The 18,808-nt window shown below is 45.3% G+C and overlaps 1 protein-coding gene across 1 annotated transcript; it reads right to left on the reverse strand.

The window, feature by feature from the left end:
- Nucleotides 1–15,378: 15,378 nt before the first annotated feature.
- Nucleotides 15,379–16,214, reverse strand: LOC120981474 (REST corepressor 1-like). The gene is made up of 3 exons (XM_040411015.1): nucleotides 16,117–16,214; nucleotides 15,888–15,940; nucleotides 15,379–15,594 (listed from the first exon to the last, which is right to left on the reverse strand). The coding sequence occupies exons 1-3, from the start codon at nucleotides 16,151–16,153 to the stop codon at nucleotides 15,379–15,381; spliced, it is 306 nt and encodes a 101-aa protein (XP_040266949.1). The 5' UTR covers nucleotides 16,154–16,214.
- Nucleotides 16,215–18,808: the final 2,594 nt, after the last annotated feature.

Here is an 18,808-nt window from a genome sequence, read left to right on the forward strand (position 1 = left end):
AAAATCTCACCCGACAATTGAAAATAAGAATTTTTTCAATTTAGGGCACTAAAATTGGCATTTTTTTTTTATTAAAATGGCTCTAAAATACTCCTTGAAAAGGCTAGAGGGATGTAAAAGGCAGTAAAATGTGCTTAAGAGCATGGCAACTGCTCTGCAAACAAATGTGGATAGGGAAATAACTTAAAATGAAATAAAATAACTAAAAATTACAAATTATTAACCTGCAACTCAGAGAAGGAGGTGGATATGGAGTCGGAGGTTGAGGAGGCAGTGAATGTGGTGTTGTAGGTGGAGGCAGCAATGGAGGAGGAACAGGTAGCCCCCAAAATATTGGGACAAATAAAAAAAAAGAAAACAAAGAATCATTGCACTTGACTTGAGTACAGGAATGTATGTTTGATGGTGGTATAAATGTCTATTCTGCACAAGGTACAGACAAGTCTTGTGGGATCCAAGCCTGGTTCATTTTAATGAACGTGAGCTTGTCCACGTTGGCTGTGGACAGGTGGCTGCGTCTGTCTGTAATGACGCCTCCTGCCATGCTAAATACACGTTCAGAGAGTACACTGGCTGCAGGGCAGGCCAACACCTCCAAGGCATACAGGGCAAGCTCTGGCCATGTGGACAATTTGGACACCCAGATGTTGAATGGGGCAGAACCATCAGTCAGTACGTGTAGGCGTGTGCACAGGTACTGTTCCACCATGTTGTTCAAATGCTGCCTCCTGCTAACACACTCCATATCAGCAGTTGGGGCCGGTTGTTGCGGCGAGGTGACAAAGCTTTTCCACATGTCGGCCATGCTAACCCTGCCTTCTGAGGTGATGGCGCTGACACAGCTGCGTTGGCACCTCTTCCTCCTCCCCTGCCTTCGCCTTGTGCTTCCACTTGTCCCCCGGCGTCAGTCGGGAATGCTCTCAGGAGCGCGTCTACCAGCGTGCGCCTGTAGTCGCGCATCTTCCGATCACGCTCCAGTGAGGGAATTAAGGACGGCACATTGTCTTTGTATCAGGGATCCAGCAGGGTGGCCACCCAGTAGTCAGCACACGTTAAAATGTGGGCAACTCTGCAGTCGTTGCGCAGGCACTGCAGCATGTAGTCGCTCATGTGTGCCAGGCTGCCTAGAGGTAAGGACAAGCTGTCCCCTGTGGGAGGCGTATCGTCTGCGTCCTCCGTATCCCCCCAGCCACGCACCAGTGATGGGCCCGAGCTGCATTGGATACCACCCCGCTGTGAACATGCTTCATCCCCATCCTCCTCCTCCAGTAGTGGGCCCTGGCTGGCCAAGTTTGTACCTGGCCTCTGCTGTTGCAAAAATCCTCTTTCTGAGCCACTTCTAAAAGACTGGTCTGAAAGTGTTAGAGATGACCCCTCTTCCTCCTCCTCGTCCTGGGCCACATCCTCTTCCATCATCGCCCTAAGTGTTTTCTCAATGAGACATAGAAGTGGTATTGTAACGCTGATAATGGCGTCATCGCCACTGGCCCTGTTGGTGGAGTACTCGAAACAGCGCAACAGGGCACACAGGTCTCGCATGGAGGTCCAGTCATTGGTGGTGAAGTGGTGCTGTTCCGCAGTGTGACTCACCCGTGCGTGCTGCAGCTGAAACTAAACTATCGCCTGCTGCTGCTCGCACAGTCTCTCGAGCATGTGCAAGGTGGAGTTCCACCTGGTGGGCACGTCGCATATGAGAGCAGGAAGGCCGAAGTTACGCTGTAGAGCAGACAGCCGAGCGGCGGCAGGATGAGAACGCCGGAGGCGCGCACAGCCGGCCTGCACTTTATGCAGCAGCTCAGACATGTCGGGGTAGTTGTGAATGAATTTCTGCACCACCAAATTCAGCACATGCGCCAGGCAAGGGATGTGCGTCAAACTGGCTAGTCCCAGAGCTGCAACGAGATTTTGCCCATTATCGCACACCACCAGGACGGGCTTAAGGCCCACTGGCTGCAACCACTCGTCGGTCTGTTCTATACCCCGCCACAACTCCTGCGCGGTGTGGGGACTGTCCCCCAAACACATCAGTTTCAGAATGGCCTGCTGACGTTTACCCCTGGCTGTGCTGAAGTTGGTGGTGAAGGTCTGTCGCTGACCGGATGAGGAGGTGGTAGAAGAGGAGGAGGAAGCCGAGTAGGAAGAGGAGGCAACAGGAGGCAAAGAATGATGCCCTGCGATCCTTGGCGGCAGAAGGACGTGCGCCAAACAGCTCTCCGCCTGGGGCCCAGCCGCCACTACATTTACCCAGTGTGCAGTTAGGGAGCTATAGCGTCCCTGGCCGTGCTTACTGGTCCACGTATCTGTGGTTAGGTGGACCTTGCCACAGATGGCGTTGCGCAGTGCACACTTGATTTTATCCGATACTTGGTTGTGCAGGGAGGGCACGGCTCTCCTGGAGAAGTAGTGGCGGCTGGGAACGACGTACTGTGGGACAGCAAGCGACATGAGCTGTTTGAAGCTGTCCGTCTCCACCAGCCTGAATGACAGCATTTCAAAGGCCAGCAGTTTAGAAATGCTGGCATTCAGGGCCAGGGATCGAGGGTGGCTAGGTGGGAATTTACGCTTTCTCTCAAAGGTTTGTGAGATGGAGAGCTGAACACTTCCGTGTGACATGGTGGAGATGCTTGGTGACAGAGGTGGTGTTGTTGGTGGCACATCCTCTGTATGCTGGGCGGCAGGTGCCAACGTTCCTCCAGAGGCGGAGGAAGAGGCCGAGGCAGCAGCCCTTTCTTGGTTTTGAAGGTGCTTACTCCACTGCAGCCCGTGTCTCGCATGTAGATGCGTGGTCATGCAGGTTGTGCTAAGGTTCAGAACGTTAATGCCTCGCTTCAGGCTCTGATGGCACAGATTGCAAACCACTTGCGTCTTGTCGTCAGCACATTGTGTGAAGAAGTGCCATGCGAGGGAACTCTTTGAAGCTGCCTTTGGTGTGCTCGGTCCCTGTTGACTGTGGCCAGTAGCAGGCGAACTGTTTTGGCGACGGCTGCTCTGCTTTTGCACCCTGCTACCGCTTTTTTGCTACGCTGTTGGCTCGGTCTCACCACTGCCTCTTCCTCCGAACTCTGAAAGTCAGTGGCACGACCTTCATTCCATGTGGGGTCTAGGACCTCATCATCCCCTGCATCGTCTTCCACCCAGTCTTCCTCCCTGACCTCCTTTTCGGTCTGCACACTGCAGAAAGACGCAGCAGTTGGCACCTGTGTTTCGTCATCATCAGAGACGTGCTGAGGTGGTATTCCCATGTCCTCATCAGGAAACATAAGTGGTTGTGCGTCAGTGGATTCTATGTCTTCCACCCCTGGGGAAAGGCTAGGTGGATGCCCTTGGGAAACCCTGCCAGGAGAGTCTTCAAACAGCATAAGAGACTGCTGCATGACTTGAGGCTCAGACAGGTTCCCTGATATGCAGGGGGTGATGTGACAGACTGATGGGCATGGGTTTCAGGCGCCAACTGTGCCCTTTCTGCAGAAGACTGGGTGGGAGATAATGTGAACGTGCTGGATCCACTGTCGGCCACCCAATTGACTAGCGCCTGTACTTGCTCAGGCCTTACCATCCTTAGAACGGCATTAGGCCCGACCAAATATCGCTGTAGATTCTGGGACCTGAGGTAGTAGGTTCAGTAGGACGTGTAGCTGTGGCAGAACGGCCACGTCCTTTCCCTGCACCAGAGGCTCCACCAACACCACCACCACGACCATGCTCACCCCAGTATGCCAAAGCCGTATTTATGGCCTAAATGTGACAGTGACTTATGCACGTGTAATCACAGATGTGCAGTATATTAGAGGATTTTTTTCACCATAACCAAAAAGCTGTATTTCTGTCCTAAATGTGACATTGACTTATGCATGTGTAATCACAGATGTGCAGTATATTAGAGGCTTTTTTCACCCCAGTAACCAAAAAGCTGTATTTCTGTCCTAAATGTGACAGTGACTTATGCACGTGTAATCACAGATGTGCAGTATATTAGAGGGATTTTTCACCCCAGTAACCATAAAACTGTATTTCTGTCCTAAATGTGACAGTGACTTATGGACGTGTAATCACAGATGTGCAGTATATTACAGGCTTTTTTCACCCCAGTAACCAAAAAGCTGTATTTCTGTCCTAAATGTGACAGTGACTTTTGCACGTGTAATCACAGATGTGCAGTATATTAGAGGCTTTTTTCACTGTAACCAAAAAGCTGTATTTCTGTCCTAAATGTGACAGTGACTTATGCACGTGTAATCACAAATGTGCAGTATATTAGAGGGATTTTTCACCCCAGTAACCAAAAAACTGTATTTCTGTCCTAAATGTGACAGTGACTCATGGACGTGTAATCACAGATGTGCAGTATATTAGAGGCTTTTTTCACCCCAGTAACCAAAAAGCTGTATTTCTGTCCTAAATGTGACAGTGACTTATGCACGTGTAATCACAGATGTGCAGTATATTAGAGGCTTTTTTCACTGTAACCAAAAAGCTGTATTTCTGTCCTAAATGTGACATTGACTTATGCACGTGTAATCACAGATGTGCAGTATATTAGAGGCTTTTTTCACCCCAGTATGCCAAAGCTGTATTTATGGCCTAAATGTGACAGTGACTTATGCACGTGTAATCACAGATGTGCAGTATATTAGAGGATTTTTTCACCCTAACCAAAAAGCTGTATTTCTGTCCTAAATGTGACAGTGACTTATGCACGTGTAATCACAGATGTGCAGTATATTAGAGGCTTTTACACCCCAGTAACCAAAAAGCTGTATTTCTGTCCTAAATTTGGCAGTGACTTATGCACGTGTAATCACAGATGTGTAGTATATTAGAGGGTTTTTTCACCCCAGTAACCAAAAAACTGTATTTCTGTCCTAAATGTAAAAGTGACTTATGCACGTGTAATCACAGATGTGCAGTATATTAGAGGGTTTTTTCACCATAACCAAAAAGCTGTATTTCTGTCCTAAATGTGACAGTGACTTATGCACGTGTAATCACAGATCTGCAGTATATTAGAGGGTCTTTTCACCCCAGTAACCAAAAAGCTGTATTTCTGTCCTAAATGTGACAGTGACTTATGCACATGTAATCCCAGATGTGCAGTATATTAGAGGCTTTTTTCACCCTAACCAAAAAGCTGTATTTCTGTCCTAAATGTGACAGTCACTTATGCTTGTCTAATCCCAGATGTGCAGTATATTGGAGGGTTTTTTCACCCCAGTATGCCAAAGCTGTATTTCTGGACTTGCAGATAGCCTATGCTGGTGCACTATCGTTGCATAAAATGGCTGCCGATCATGTATTGATATTGACTAACTGAAGAAAAAAAAGTTTGTTTTCAGCAGTACTTGGCTCAGGGCAGGCTTAAAAAAATTGTGCACTGCACCCACAAAACACTTTTTCTGTAGATCGCTGAGTACATAAACCAGTTCTTGATGAGATTTCTCCCTGATCTCTCCCTCACAGCAGCTGCAGCCTCTCCCTACACTTATCCGAGCAGAGTGACGGGCGGCGCTACGTGACTCCAGCTTAAATAGAGGCTGGGTCACATGCTGCAGTTGGCCAATCACAGCCATGCCAATAGTAGGCATGGCTGAGATGGCCTTTTGGGGCAAGTAGTATGACGCTTGTTGATTGGAACGGGTGCTATAACCGCCGGGTTTTACACAGCATAGGCCAGGGGCCAATTGGCAGTAATGTTGATCACAGTTATTTAACCTCGCATATGTGACCACAGCATCTGAGAGCGCTAAAGCCATGAGCTGTGTTTTCTGGTCTGGCCCGCCTTCCCCTGGCTGAGATCGGGGAAGGTGTCCCGTACTAGTAATAGGCCTGAGCCTGTATGAGGTTTCCAGGCCAATTACTAGTATATTCCAATTCTGGCATGCAGATGGCAGCACATCATTGCAATATACTGAGTCCAGTATTCTGAAATGAATCGTTATATATTACTCATCTATGGTAACTTAAAAAAAAGTAAAAACAAATAAAAAAAATATAAAATTTCAAATCAACTTCAAAGAATAAAAAAAGAAATGGCTAATTTGCCAGTATTTTGGCCTCTTCATCTCCCAAAACAAACTGAAAAAAAAAGTGATTAAAAAAATCATACACACTCCAACATGGCATCAATACAAACTGCAGATCATCCCTCGAAAAAATTAGCCCTCAAACTATAAAAAAAAGTTATGGGGGTCACAAGACAAACTATATAAATGTGGTATTGTTGTAATTGTACTGAACCGGAGAATGAAGAGAATGAGTCATTAATGTAAAAAAAAAAATAATAATTAAAACTGGCGGAATTGCATGTTTTTCCATTTTGATGCAATATTAACCCTTTCAACCCCGGGCCAGTTTTCACCTTCCTGCCCAGGCCATTTTTTTGCAAATCTGAAATGTGTCACTTTATGGGGTAATAACTTTAAAACGCTTTTACTTATACAAGCCATTCTGAGACAGTTTTTTCGTCACATATTGTACTTCATGACAGGGGTAAAAATGAGTCAAAAAGATTTAATTTTTATTTATAAAAAAAATACCAAATTTACTAAAAATTTAGAAAAATTTGCAAATTTGCAAATTTAAATTTCTCTACTTTTATAATAGATAGTAATACCTCCAAAAATAGTAATTACTTTACATTCCCCATATGTCTACTTCATGTTTGGATAATTTTGAAAAATATATATATTTTTTTGGGACATTAGAAGGCTTAAAAGTTTAGAAGCAAATCTTAATATGTTTAAGAACATTTCCAAAACCCAATTTTTTTCAGGACCGGTTCAGTTATTAAGTCACTTTCTGGGGCTTACATATTAGAAACCACCCATACATCACCCCATTCTAGAAACTACACCCCTCAAGCTATTGAAAACTGGTTTTACAAACTTTGTTAACCCTTAAGGTGCCCCACGAGAATTAAAGGAAAATGGAAATGAAATTTCAAAATTTCACTTTTTTTTTTGCAGATTTTAAAATTTTATCTATTTTTTCTGCAACACGTCAAGGGTTAACAGCCAAACAAAACTCTAAATCTATTACCCTGAATCTGGAGTTTATAGAAACACCCCATGTGTGCTCAAAAACTGATGTATGGGCGCACAGCGAGCTTCAGAGTGGAAGGAGAACCATCTGGCTTTTGGAGAGCGGATTCTATGGGTGGAGTGGAGGGTCACAGGGCACAATTACTTTAATAGCCACAAATGAAACAGCTGTAACACAGGTTTTCATTCAACCCCAAGGGGGACATCGTGCGTAGTGTGTGAATCCACAGGGCCTCATGCTGTAGCAGAGTCAGGTCCCAATCACCTCCACGTATCGGTGGTCGGACAACTTCGATACCGATAGCTTTATTGCATTTGGGGTTACCAGAATGGTGATCATTCACGTGGTGGGACACAGCCGTGTCCCTCCTATTGTTAATGTCCCCTAAATGTTCCCCAATGCGTCTACGCAGTTCTCGCTTTGTTTTACCCACATATTTCATTGGACAGTCACACGTGATTTTATAGATGACTCCCCGAGTCCGACAATTAATGAAATCCATTATGGGGAAGGGCTGTTGTAGGTTAACACTGTAAAAAACCTTGCCAGTCTATTGTGTTACAGGCAACACAGCCACTGCACCTTAAGCTACCCATGGGTTTACGATGTAGACAAGAACCATCCTTGGTGGCTGTGTACCAAGATGTCACGCAAGCTGATTAAAAGTTATGTTTTAATGAGTAACACCCTGAGGTACCCCTAGAGTGGAAACCCCCAAAAAGTGACCCCATTACAGAAACTACACCCCACAAGGAATATTTTAAGGTGTGTAGTGAGCACTTTGACCCATCGGGCGTTTCACAGAATTAGGAAACGCTTGGCTGTGAAAATGAAAAATGAATTTTTTTTCCAGAAAAAGTTGCTTTACACCCACATTTTTCATTTTTCACAAGGGGTAACAGGACAAAATGCACCTAAAATTTGGTTCCCCATTTCCCAACGATTACGCCAACACCCCATATGTGCTCAAAAATTATGTATGGGCGCACGGCAGGCTTCAGAGTGGAAGGAGCGCCATATAGCGGTTAGGAGAGAGGATTTAGCTGGAATGGTAATTGGGAGCTATGTCGCATGTGAAGACACCCTGAGGTGGCCCTACAGTGGAAACCCCCAAAAAGTGACCCCATTCTAGAAACTACACCCATCAAGGAATACTTCAAGGTGTGTAGTGAGCACTTTGACCCATCAGGCGTTTCACAGAATTAGGAAACACTTGGCTGTGAAAATGAAAAATGAAATTTCTTTCCAGAAAAAGTTGCTTTACACCCACATTTTTCACTTTCACAAGGGGTAACAGGACAAAATGCACCCCACATTTTGTTCCCCATTTCCCCCCGAATACGCCAGCACCCCATATGTGCTCAAAAAATGATGTATGGGCGCATGGTAGGGCTGTAGATTCAAACAGCTAAATATGGATTTTGCTGACCTGAATCGGCAGACATGGATTTTAGCTGCCATGTCGCATTAAATAAATTCCTGAAGTCCCCAGAAATGAAAAATCCCAACAAGTGACCCCATTTTGGAAAAAGCACCCCCGTACAAATTCTACTTTTCAGCAAACAGGTGTCTCACAGAACCCAGAAATACTTGAGAAAGCATTTCAAAGCATAGATTTGTGAAAAACAATAATTACTAGCAGACCCCAATTTTTTTCCCCACAAGGGGTTAAAGGAGAAAATTCACCCCAGGTTGTGTACCCTATTTTCTCTCCATTCAGGAAACACCCCATATGTGCTTGTAGCCAGCTGTAAGGGCGCACATCAGGGATCTAGAGGCAAAGTGCAAAAACTGTTTTTTGCAGGCCTGAATAAACAGACATGGATTTTAGCTGCCATGTCGCATTAAATACATTTCCTGAGGTCCCCAGAAATAAAAAACCCCAAGAAGTGACCCCATTTTGGAAAGAGCCCCCCCGTACGAACATTTTAAGTGGTGGAAAGGGTACTTTTCAGCAAACAGGTGTCTCACAGAAGGCAGAAATAGTAGAGAAGGGATTTCAAAGCACACATTTGAAAAAATGAAAAATTACTAGCAGACCCCAATTTTTCACTTTCACAAGGGGTTAAAGGAGAAAATGCACCCCAGTATATGTTCCCCATTTTCTCCCCTTTTTGAAAACACCCCATATGTGCTTGTAGCCTGCTGTATGGGCGCACAGCAGGTCTCTAGAGGCAAAGTGCAAAAACTGAATTTTGCAGGCCTGATTAAACAGACATGGATTTTAGCTGCCATGTCGCATTTAAAAAATGATTCCTTTTTGGAAAGTGCACCCCTGTACGAACATTTTAAGGGGTGTAAAGGGCACGGTTGTCTCACAGAAAAAAATATGTAGTAGCTGTTGGAACATGGATATGCAAGCGAGGTGGACTAAATCAGAGATATAAAGTGGAAATATTACAGGAAGCATAAAGGATGAAATTAAATTAATGCTCCATGGATGTGTGGTAGATTTTAAAACACTTCTTCATGCACAGGACAGGTTTTTCAGGGCAGGTTTCGCAGTGGTAAATGGTGTCCTTCCTAATACCCCCTTTTTGAACACACTGCATCTCTTTTGGGTCCTTCCCTTTCTTGCTGTCTGGGGGGACTTTAGCTGGGAAATGTTGTCCTGGTACAACACGGCCACTGTGACTTACAGAAGTACTAGGACCCTCTTCTGCTTGGTTTGGAAGCATTAGGGCCTTGATCACTACTTCTTGAAAGTGAAGAAATGTTCCTGTGTCCGCTAGACTTATATATATTATATATATTTTGTATTTCGTGTGGCACTGTAGGGCTTCAGAACTTGATCTGAAAGATCAACCATGCCCATGTGGCTGTTGTAGTCCAGAATGCAGTCTGGTTTGGGGACAGTGGTTGTGGTACCATGTACAGCGGCAGTGGAGCTGGTGTTACTGTGAATAGTGGTCAGTACGAGGACGTCCCTCTTGTCCTTAACCACCAGCATGTTCTCATTGCGTAGAGTCCTGCTTTCACCCTTTCTAAGTGGTTGTCCTACCAGGGATCTAGGGAGGCCTCTCTAATTTTTGCGTACTGTGCCGCATGCCACAGTACCTCTGGAAGTTAGGGACATGAATAGAGGTATGTTGGTATAGTAGTTATCCACATAGAGGTGGTAACCCTTATCCAGCAGTGGGTGTAGTAAGTCCCACACAATCTTCCCACTAACTCCTAGGATGGGGCGGGGGGGCATTCTGGGGGTTCTATCTGAGAATCTTTCCCTTCATAAACCCGAAACTTAGGTGTACCTGGAGCTACTCTCACAGAGTTTATACATTTTTATGCCATACCTTGCTCGCTTGCTGGGCAGGTACTGGCGGAATCTTACCCTCCCCTTGAAATGTACCAGGGACTCAACTATACAGATATTTTGTTTTGGGGTGTACACTTCAGCAAACTTGGTGCTGAAATGGTCAAGGACGGGCCTAATTTTAAAAAGCCGATCAAATATTGGGTCATTTTGGGGCGGACACTCTGCATTATCGCTGTAACGCAAAAACTTTAGAATCGACTCAAATCTATTCCGGGCCATGGAATTACTAAATATTGTAGTGTGGTACAAGACATCCGCACTCCAATACTGTCTAATTTCAGTTTTTTTTAACAAGCCCCATATGCAGCAGAAGCCCCCAGAAGATTTTCATTTCTGCTGCTGTAACTGGGGTCCAACCAAGGGGTCTTGGGAATGGCGATGTAGGGTTCTGGGTAATAAACTGCTTGGCGTATAAATTTGTTTGGGCCACGATAAAAGTTACTAAATCTTCACTGAAAAAGATTTTGAAAAAATATATTTCTGTGAAGCCCGTGCAATCAATTTGGATTCCAGAGTTTTTCCACAAACTCTGGAATTTGAGCCTGATGATCGTCAGGGGGTGGGGTCCATATGGGGTCACTCTGGGGGCTGGCTCCGCTGCTACTCTAGAGGGTCCCTCATCAGCGGATGAAGATGATGAGGGAGAAGAGGAAAGTGACATCCTCTTCTCCCTCGCTAGCAGTCTCAGTATCGAAGGCAGAAATGGCGTATATGCCTCTTCAGCTGAGTATACTCGGGATGGACGGGGCATTTTTATTTTATTGGGTTGTGATGTGTGAAATGTGTAAAACTTTATTTAGTGTGAGGTGAGTATGTAGTGTTTTCACACGTGAAGGGGCTTGTAATTGCAGTGAATTTAAATTTAGAAAAAAAGTCTTGCACAAAAAAAGGTCTTCTAAAAAAATGTATTTTCTGCAACAAAAAAAAAACTTGCAGTGCAAAATGAGCAGACGCGAAGGGACAGGGACGGAGGGTGGTTTAGGGATCTGGAACAGCTGCAAATGAAAAGAAAACTGTGCAGCTATTCTTTGTTTGTTCTTTCAGCAGGAAAGGGTTAAATCGCAGTGGTGGTGCACCACAAGTCCCAGCAAGCCAACAGCAGCACAGAAAGACACAGAACCTCTCTGCACGCAGTCACCAGCTAGAATGGCTGCATGCAGGCAAGTTCTGCCTCTTCCTGAGCAGCTATAGCGCTGCCATTGGCTGGAGCGTTGTTCCAGCCAAAAGCAGCGCTGGCAGGGGACCCAAAACACTGGTGACAGTTGCTGACTTGTTCCAGATGACACCCCCTGCGATGCGCATGCCTGTGGAATCAGGCCAATAGCAGCGATTGAGGCTGCAGGGGGGCGGAAATACCTCCCGCAGCCCTTAGGTAACACGGCTGCCTGCTCGGCAGAGCAGCCATCGCACCCCGGTTCCCAAGCGATTATGCCCGGGGGTGGGCGGTAAGTCACGTCCCGCTGCGCCATACTATTACGGTGCTGGTCGGGAAGGGGTTAAATAATGCCATTAGAAAGTACAACTTGTCCCTCAAAAACAAGCCCTCATACGGCTATGTGAATGGAAAAAGTTATCGTTCCGAGACGGCAGGGAGTAAAAAACAAAGACGCAAAAAAAAAAATAATTGAAAATCGCCTGGTTGGGAAGGTGTTAATCTCTCGAATTCCTACTACTATAAAACGTTTCTATACGGAGACGCCCCTGAACACTGAAGGATTGTACACATTCACACGGAGTTACAATTATATTTCTAATGACGGAAATATGTTGGTCGTTGTTCAGATTCGTACGTTTTCTTCCTGTTTTATAGAACAAGTAGGTTCTTCTAACGATGGTTCACTGAAAACACAAGAAGATGACGTCAACCTCTGGCAGACATTTACAGGTACAGTCCTGATCAAAAGTTTAAGACCACTTGAAAAATGGAAGAAAATTACATTTAGCATGGCTGGATCTTAACAAGGTTCCAAGTAGAGCTTCAACATGCAACAAGAAGAAATGGGAGTGAGACAAAACATTTTTTGAGCATTCAATTTAATGAAAACAACGAATAAACTGAAACAGGCTGTTTTTCAGTGATCAAAAGTTTAGGACCACACCTCCAAAAAGAAACTAAACCCCCCCAAAACAGAAATCCAACTTCCAAACATGAACTCAGTAATGAGTAGCTCCGCCGTTATTGTTTACTTCAAAAATTTGTTTCGGCATGCTTGATGCAGGCGTTTCCATGAGGTGAGTGGGAACATTTCTCCAAGTGGTGAAGACGGCCGCACGAAGGCCATCTACTGTTTTGAACTGTTGTCCATTTTTGTAAACTTCCCTTGCCATCCATCCCCAAAGGTTCTCAATTGGATTTAGATCAGGGGAACACGCAGCATGGGCCAAAAGAGTGATGTTATTCTCCTGGAAGAAGTCCCTTGTCCTGCGGGCATTGTGTACTGTTGCATTGTCCTGTTGAAAAGCCCAGTCTTTACCACACAGACGAGGGCCCTCAGTCATGAGGAATGCTCTCTGCAACATCTGGACATGGCCAGCGGCCGTTTGACGCCCCTGCACTTCCTGAAGCTCCATTGTTCCACTGAAGGAAAAAGCACCCCAGACCATTATGGCGCCCCCTCCACTGTGGCGTGTAGAAAACATCTCAGGTGGGGTCTGCTTGTCATGCCAGTAACGTTTGAAACCATCAGGACCATCAAGGTTACATTTTTTCTCATCAGAGAATAAAACTTTCTTCCACCTTTGAATGTCCCATGTTTGGTGCTCTCTTGCAAAGTCCAAACGAGCAGTTTAACGTTTTTTGTTTTTGAAGCCCTTCAGTCTCAGATGCCGTCTGATGGTTATGGGGCTGCAGTCAGCACCAGTAAGGGCCTTCATTTGGGTCGAGGATCTCCAGTATCTTGATGGACAGCCAATTGGATCTTCCGGCTCCATAACCCTCAGGATCATTTAAGAAATTCCAAATGACTGTCTTACTGCGTCCCACCTCAGCAGCGATGGCGCGCTGTGAGAGACCCTGCTTATGCAGTTCAACAACCCGACAACGTTCAAAAAGGGAGAGTTTTTTTGCCTTTGCCATCACAACGTGTGACTACCTGACAGAAAATGACAATGAATCCACATCTTTGCACAGATTTGGCCTTTTAAAGGCATGTGGTCCTAAACTTTTGATCAGCTGAAAAACAGCCTGTTTCAGTTTAATCGTTATTTTCAATTAATTGAATGCTCAAAAAATGTTTTGTCTCACTCTCATTTCTTCTTGTTGCATGTTGAAGCTCTACTTGGAACCTTGTTAAGATCCAACAATGTAAAATATAATTTTTAGCCATTTTTCAAGTGGTCTTAAACTTTTGATCAGGACTGTATCTGCCACACTTGTAGTCCTCCCTCTTCTCCACCCCTTTCTAGAAGACACTTTTGGTGCCCATGTCCCAGAGCCCTTGTGTAACAAGCAGGATCTCTGTAGGACATCTGCTCAGCTTCACTCCACAAGATTTCCCATGCAGTGGTCACCAGTATTACATGGTGGACATTCATCCTAGTCAATGTAATACATGGAGGGTTTGAGCCTGTCAGAGTGTGAGCGGCTGCTGTGTTCTGGCTCACAGTGGGGTCAAGAGCCGAACCCCCTCTATGATGTCCATACAGATGTAGAACCTGAATGAATATGGAGGACGCAGTAAATAACACTCACATTTCCTCCGCTTTTTCCCAGCATGCTGATGGCTCGCTGTGGGTGTTGGGTCACACTTGGTGTTATCCGTCTGAGCAGCACTGGTAGAGAAGAGGACAGAGAAAGAAGTCACCATGTGGAGAACATCATAGGCGACCTGACCTGGGGCATAAACTGCAGCTGAAGACAATGTCATCACTTCTGTCTGTGTGCCGCAGAACCAGGGAGGATACATTTACCAAATGTATGGGACTAATAGGGGAATTGTCTCCCCACTGTATTCTCCTCATTGGTGGTGGTCACCACATGAATCCAAATGTCTTCTACAGAGCTGTGTTATGAATCATAACCCCCCAGAGCTGTGACTTACCTGTGCTTACGCTTTCGGGCATGGTGACCCTTCCCAGACGTCTTCTTCCAGTCGTAGTAGAATTTGACAATGCTGCCACAAGATTTCTGAGGAAGCTGCAAGTGGAAAATTAGTGACTGCGCATGAAGACAGATGGGGTAAAAGAAGCCTATTCAGGGGCCCGGTGGTGCAGGTTTCAGGATCTCAGCCCCAAGATCGGGAGGTTTTACTTTTGATTGGTGGTTTCAAGGGGGATGTAAAGAGGACCAGTCAGCACTTCGGACATGGCTGTGTTACAAAATACATGTACTTCCCAGCATGTGTTGTGCTGTTCCTCTGTTATTCCTCGTGGAAATATATTAATACATATTGACAACTAAGAGTTTTTCATTACCATTGTCAACAGGGTTATTGGACAAATTGTGAAACATCCATTTGACAAGAGGAATAGTAACCAAATAGTCCAAGGATGGCCAAGCTGAGGCTCTCCAGCTGTTGCAAAACTACAACTCCCAGCATGCTCACACTGCCTACAGCTATAAGCCTACAGCATGGCGGGAGTTGTAGTTCTACAGCAGCTGGAGAGCCGCAGTTTGGCCATCCCTGAAATAGTCAATGTATTCCAAATTTCCAGGAGGGGTAACAAAGGAACAGTGCAATGGAATGAGTAGTTCAAGTATTTACTAAAACAGATGGAAGCCCCGTCATTCACAGAGCCCATCTATCTTCTGTTACGTGTAATGATGAGGCACGGTCTTAAAGGAGTGACAGCCAATGCATGAAGACACTGGGCAGCCAGAGAGTTGAGAAATGAAGCTTAATGAGGCTGTAGTCCTGGGGATCTGATAAATGCTCTGTAATAATGGGGCACTGCATGGTGGTCATAAAGTAATCGGAAATCCTAGGCACTGTTATACACACAGAAAGCATCATCAAAACCAGCCAACCGCTCTGATATTAACACCTACATGACAGGCGCCCATTAACCCGCAGCTTTATTGTAATCTAGCGCTTTAACAGACCCTTATGTATCATTAATGGCCTCTGCACAGAAGTTACCATTTTCTGAAAATCTTTGAAGGACTTTCCATGGATGTCAAAAGCCTTATCAAACAAGGACTTGTCCTCCTCTGTCCACTCTTCAGCCGAAGGAGTGAAGTTTGGCATGTCCGCCAGGGCTGCCTCCATGTCGTGCTCGTGCACCAGGAGCCAGCCGAGCGCCTACAAGAGAAGTGATGATGTGAGTGGAGAACGAGGATATCTCCATAGAGCAGGAAGAAGTCTAGAGATCTGCTGGACATCTCCTACATCATTATCAGTAGAAGTGTGGAACCCATTGAGATTGGGGATTTGGGCCATGCTGCATGAGTAATTTGGATGGAGCAATTTGGGCCTTGGACTTTCTGGATGTGAGGGTCATTAGTGGAGCATGGGGAGGTGAGGGAGTGTTGTGGAGGGTATGTCCTACTATTTGGCTCCATCTAAGAACACCTCTAGGACTGGCCATACGTTACCTGCACCTCATCATAGCCATAAAGCGCTTTGGCACTCGTTATGTATTCATCCACTGAAAAACAAGGACAGAAGATCGGTTATGTCTATGGCCTCTATGACATGAAAGCCGCGTCCTATGTAATATAGAAGTGACCAACTTATTTATTGTAATGGCGTCTAAATAAGATATTGAGGTGAAGACCCCAGATAGAAGAGCGGGGGACGCACACTACAGAGCGGGACACTTACATTTGGCCTCTGTTAGATCTTTATTAGGAGACCACATCAAGGCACCGAGATCCTCACGGTCGTCGTGTTTTCCCACTTCTGTAGAGGTAAAAATGATTCTTTACATTTGTAGATATTTATCTCCACTCATGGAGAAGAAGAACCCGATAAACATCTACAGGAACCAGTTTGTCATACCTGGGAGCTTCATCATTTTGACGGTCGTTCAGGAGAGCAGGTGAATTCTGTCCGCTCACATGGAGAGAAAAGTCTTCACTGATTCCTGTCTAACTGTGATGTTAGCACGTGTCATAAAACTGCAGTGATGTCATGGAACTCTGTGAGGTCACTGCATGGCTTAAAGTGACAGGATTCTTATGGTCTCGATCTGCAGTACTGGTCCAGAATGAGGGTGACAGATTCTGTTTAAAGAGGTTCTGCCCCAGTAAGAAGCACTTCCCAATACATAGAGCAGGGGTCAGGAACCTCCCCCAGCTGTTGTGAAACTACAATTCCCAGCATGTTCCACTTACCTCTATGAGAGTTCTGAAAACAGCTTTGTGCATGCTGGGAGTCGTAGTTTCACCACAGCTGGAGTTCTGGAGGCTGATAATCCCTGTCATAGTGAATAGCAAAAGAAATGTCATACTTGTACTATAAATGTATGACTTTTATATTATACTATAACTTTATGAAGACCACATTTTACAAAAAGAGGGGTTGACTGGTCTGCCACCCTCCTGCTTCATGCTGTCATTCAGACACAGGAAATGACCGGTCAGCCAGCAGTGATGGCCAGTTCGCCGTGTTCACCCGCGAAAACATGCGGGCTACCATCTTAAATCACAAGTCCGGCAATACACAGGTAAGTCCTTACCTGTGCCTGCGCTGCGAGCCGGTCTGAAACAAATGCGGTCAGCGGGAGCAGGCAGTTCCGGTGGCCTTCATCGGGCTGTTCTCGGAACTGCCTGCTCCCGGTGACCGCATTTGTTTCAGACCGGCTCGCGGCGCAGGCACAGGTAAGGACTTACCTGTGCATCGCCGGACTTGTGATTTAAGATGGCAGCCCGCATGTGTTCGCGGGCGAACTGGCCATCACTGTCAGCCAGTGACTAGCTGCAGCGGGTCACCATTCGCGCCACTTTTATGTATGGTTTTTGGAATTTATTACATTTCGTAACATAGCAAAGAAGTACAAAGCAACAATAATATTAAGCCAAAGCAGCTCACGGCACAAATAAGCAAAATGATATGTAATACTGTATAAATCCACGTTATACCGAGCCATCAATATCATCCATAGTCTGTTCAAAGGGCATCTGTCAGCAGATTTGTACCTATGACACTGGCTGACCTGTTACATGTGCACTTGGCAGCTGAAGGCATCTGTGTTGGTCCCATGTTCAAATTTGCCCGCATTGCTGAGAAAAGTGATGTTTTATTATATGCAAATGAGCCTCTAGGAGCAACAGGGGCGTTGCCATTGCACTTAAAGGTTAAGCTCTCTCTGCAACTGCTGTATCTCATGCACCTTGGTTGACTTTAGGATAAGTCGTGTTCACATTTATACTGCCTAGCCCTGTCAATCAAACTGGAGAGGGTGCGGCACTTGCAGAGAGAGCTGATCCTCTAGGTGTAATGGCAACGCCCCCGTTGCTCCTAGAGGCTAATTTGCATATATTCAACCATCATTTTTCTCAGCCATGCGGGTACATATGAATATGGGACCAACACAGATGCCAAGTGCACACGTAACAGGTCAGCCAGTGTCATAGGTACAAATCTGCTGACTTTACTTCTAGGTGTCAGATAATATACATGGCATATACTGTATATCTATAGAAACACATAGAAAGACATAAAAGCAGAATTGCACGGGAATGATACAAAAAAAACCTCCATAATGGCTGCCTGCTAAAGAGTAAGTGCGCCTATAGTGGAATTTCCAGTTTCAGAGATCCACTGGCAGACCTGGTCCCAACACGTCTACAGGGTGAGTCAAAAGTCGCAATATGCTAAGCGTTAGGGTGGCTCACCCCAAATGACCGTGGATAGGTGCTTAAACCCGGAACTTGAATCACCTAATTCAAAAGCAATGGAAATAATTGACCTGGATGGGCAAGCACTCAAAACATCCCAGACTTCACAGGAAGGCGCAGTCTACCCTTTTATTTCAGAAACTAAAGATGAAATGAAATATCTAAATACCCCAGCAAGTAATGGGTGAGTGGGGCCTATCTTTAAGCCTATGTTTTCCGATGGGAAGGGGTTTATGTAGCTTATCAAAGAAGATCAGAATTTTCTCAGAAATTGATTGCCGTAATCAGATTTGGAATATCTTGTGGTTCAAACGTTATCCACACAGAAAGTTGCAACGACAACTGGGAATGTTTCCTATGATGCACAGCTTTGTTGCACCAATGCGTTGTTCCTAGTGGTGCTGAACACAGAGCTGAAGGCTCAAATGTTGTGAACTTTCTGTGTTGATAAGAGATATTGCAAATCTGATTGCGGCAATCGATTTCTGAGAAAATTCTGGTCTTCTATATGCTACATGACCCCTTCCAATTGGAAAAATTTGCTCTTGATCCAATATGGTAGCCATGTTACGGACATAGCCTAAAAGATAGGCCCCCTCATCCATTACTTACTGGGGTATTCAGATATTTCATTTTCCCTTTCGTTTCTGAAATAAAAGGGTGTCCTGAGACTT

The sequence above is a fragment of the Bufo bufo genome, chromosome 11, assembly GCF_905171765.1.
Source record: "Bufo bufo chromosome 11, aBufBuf1.1, whole genome shotgun sequence".
NCBI lineage: Eukaryota > Metazoa > Chordata > Amphibia > Anura > Bufonidae > Bufo > Bufo bufo.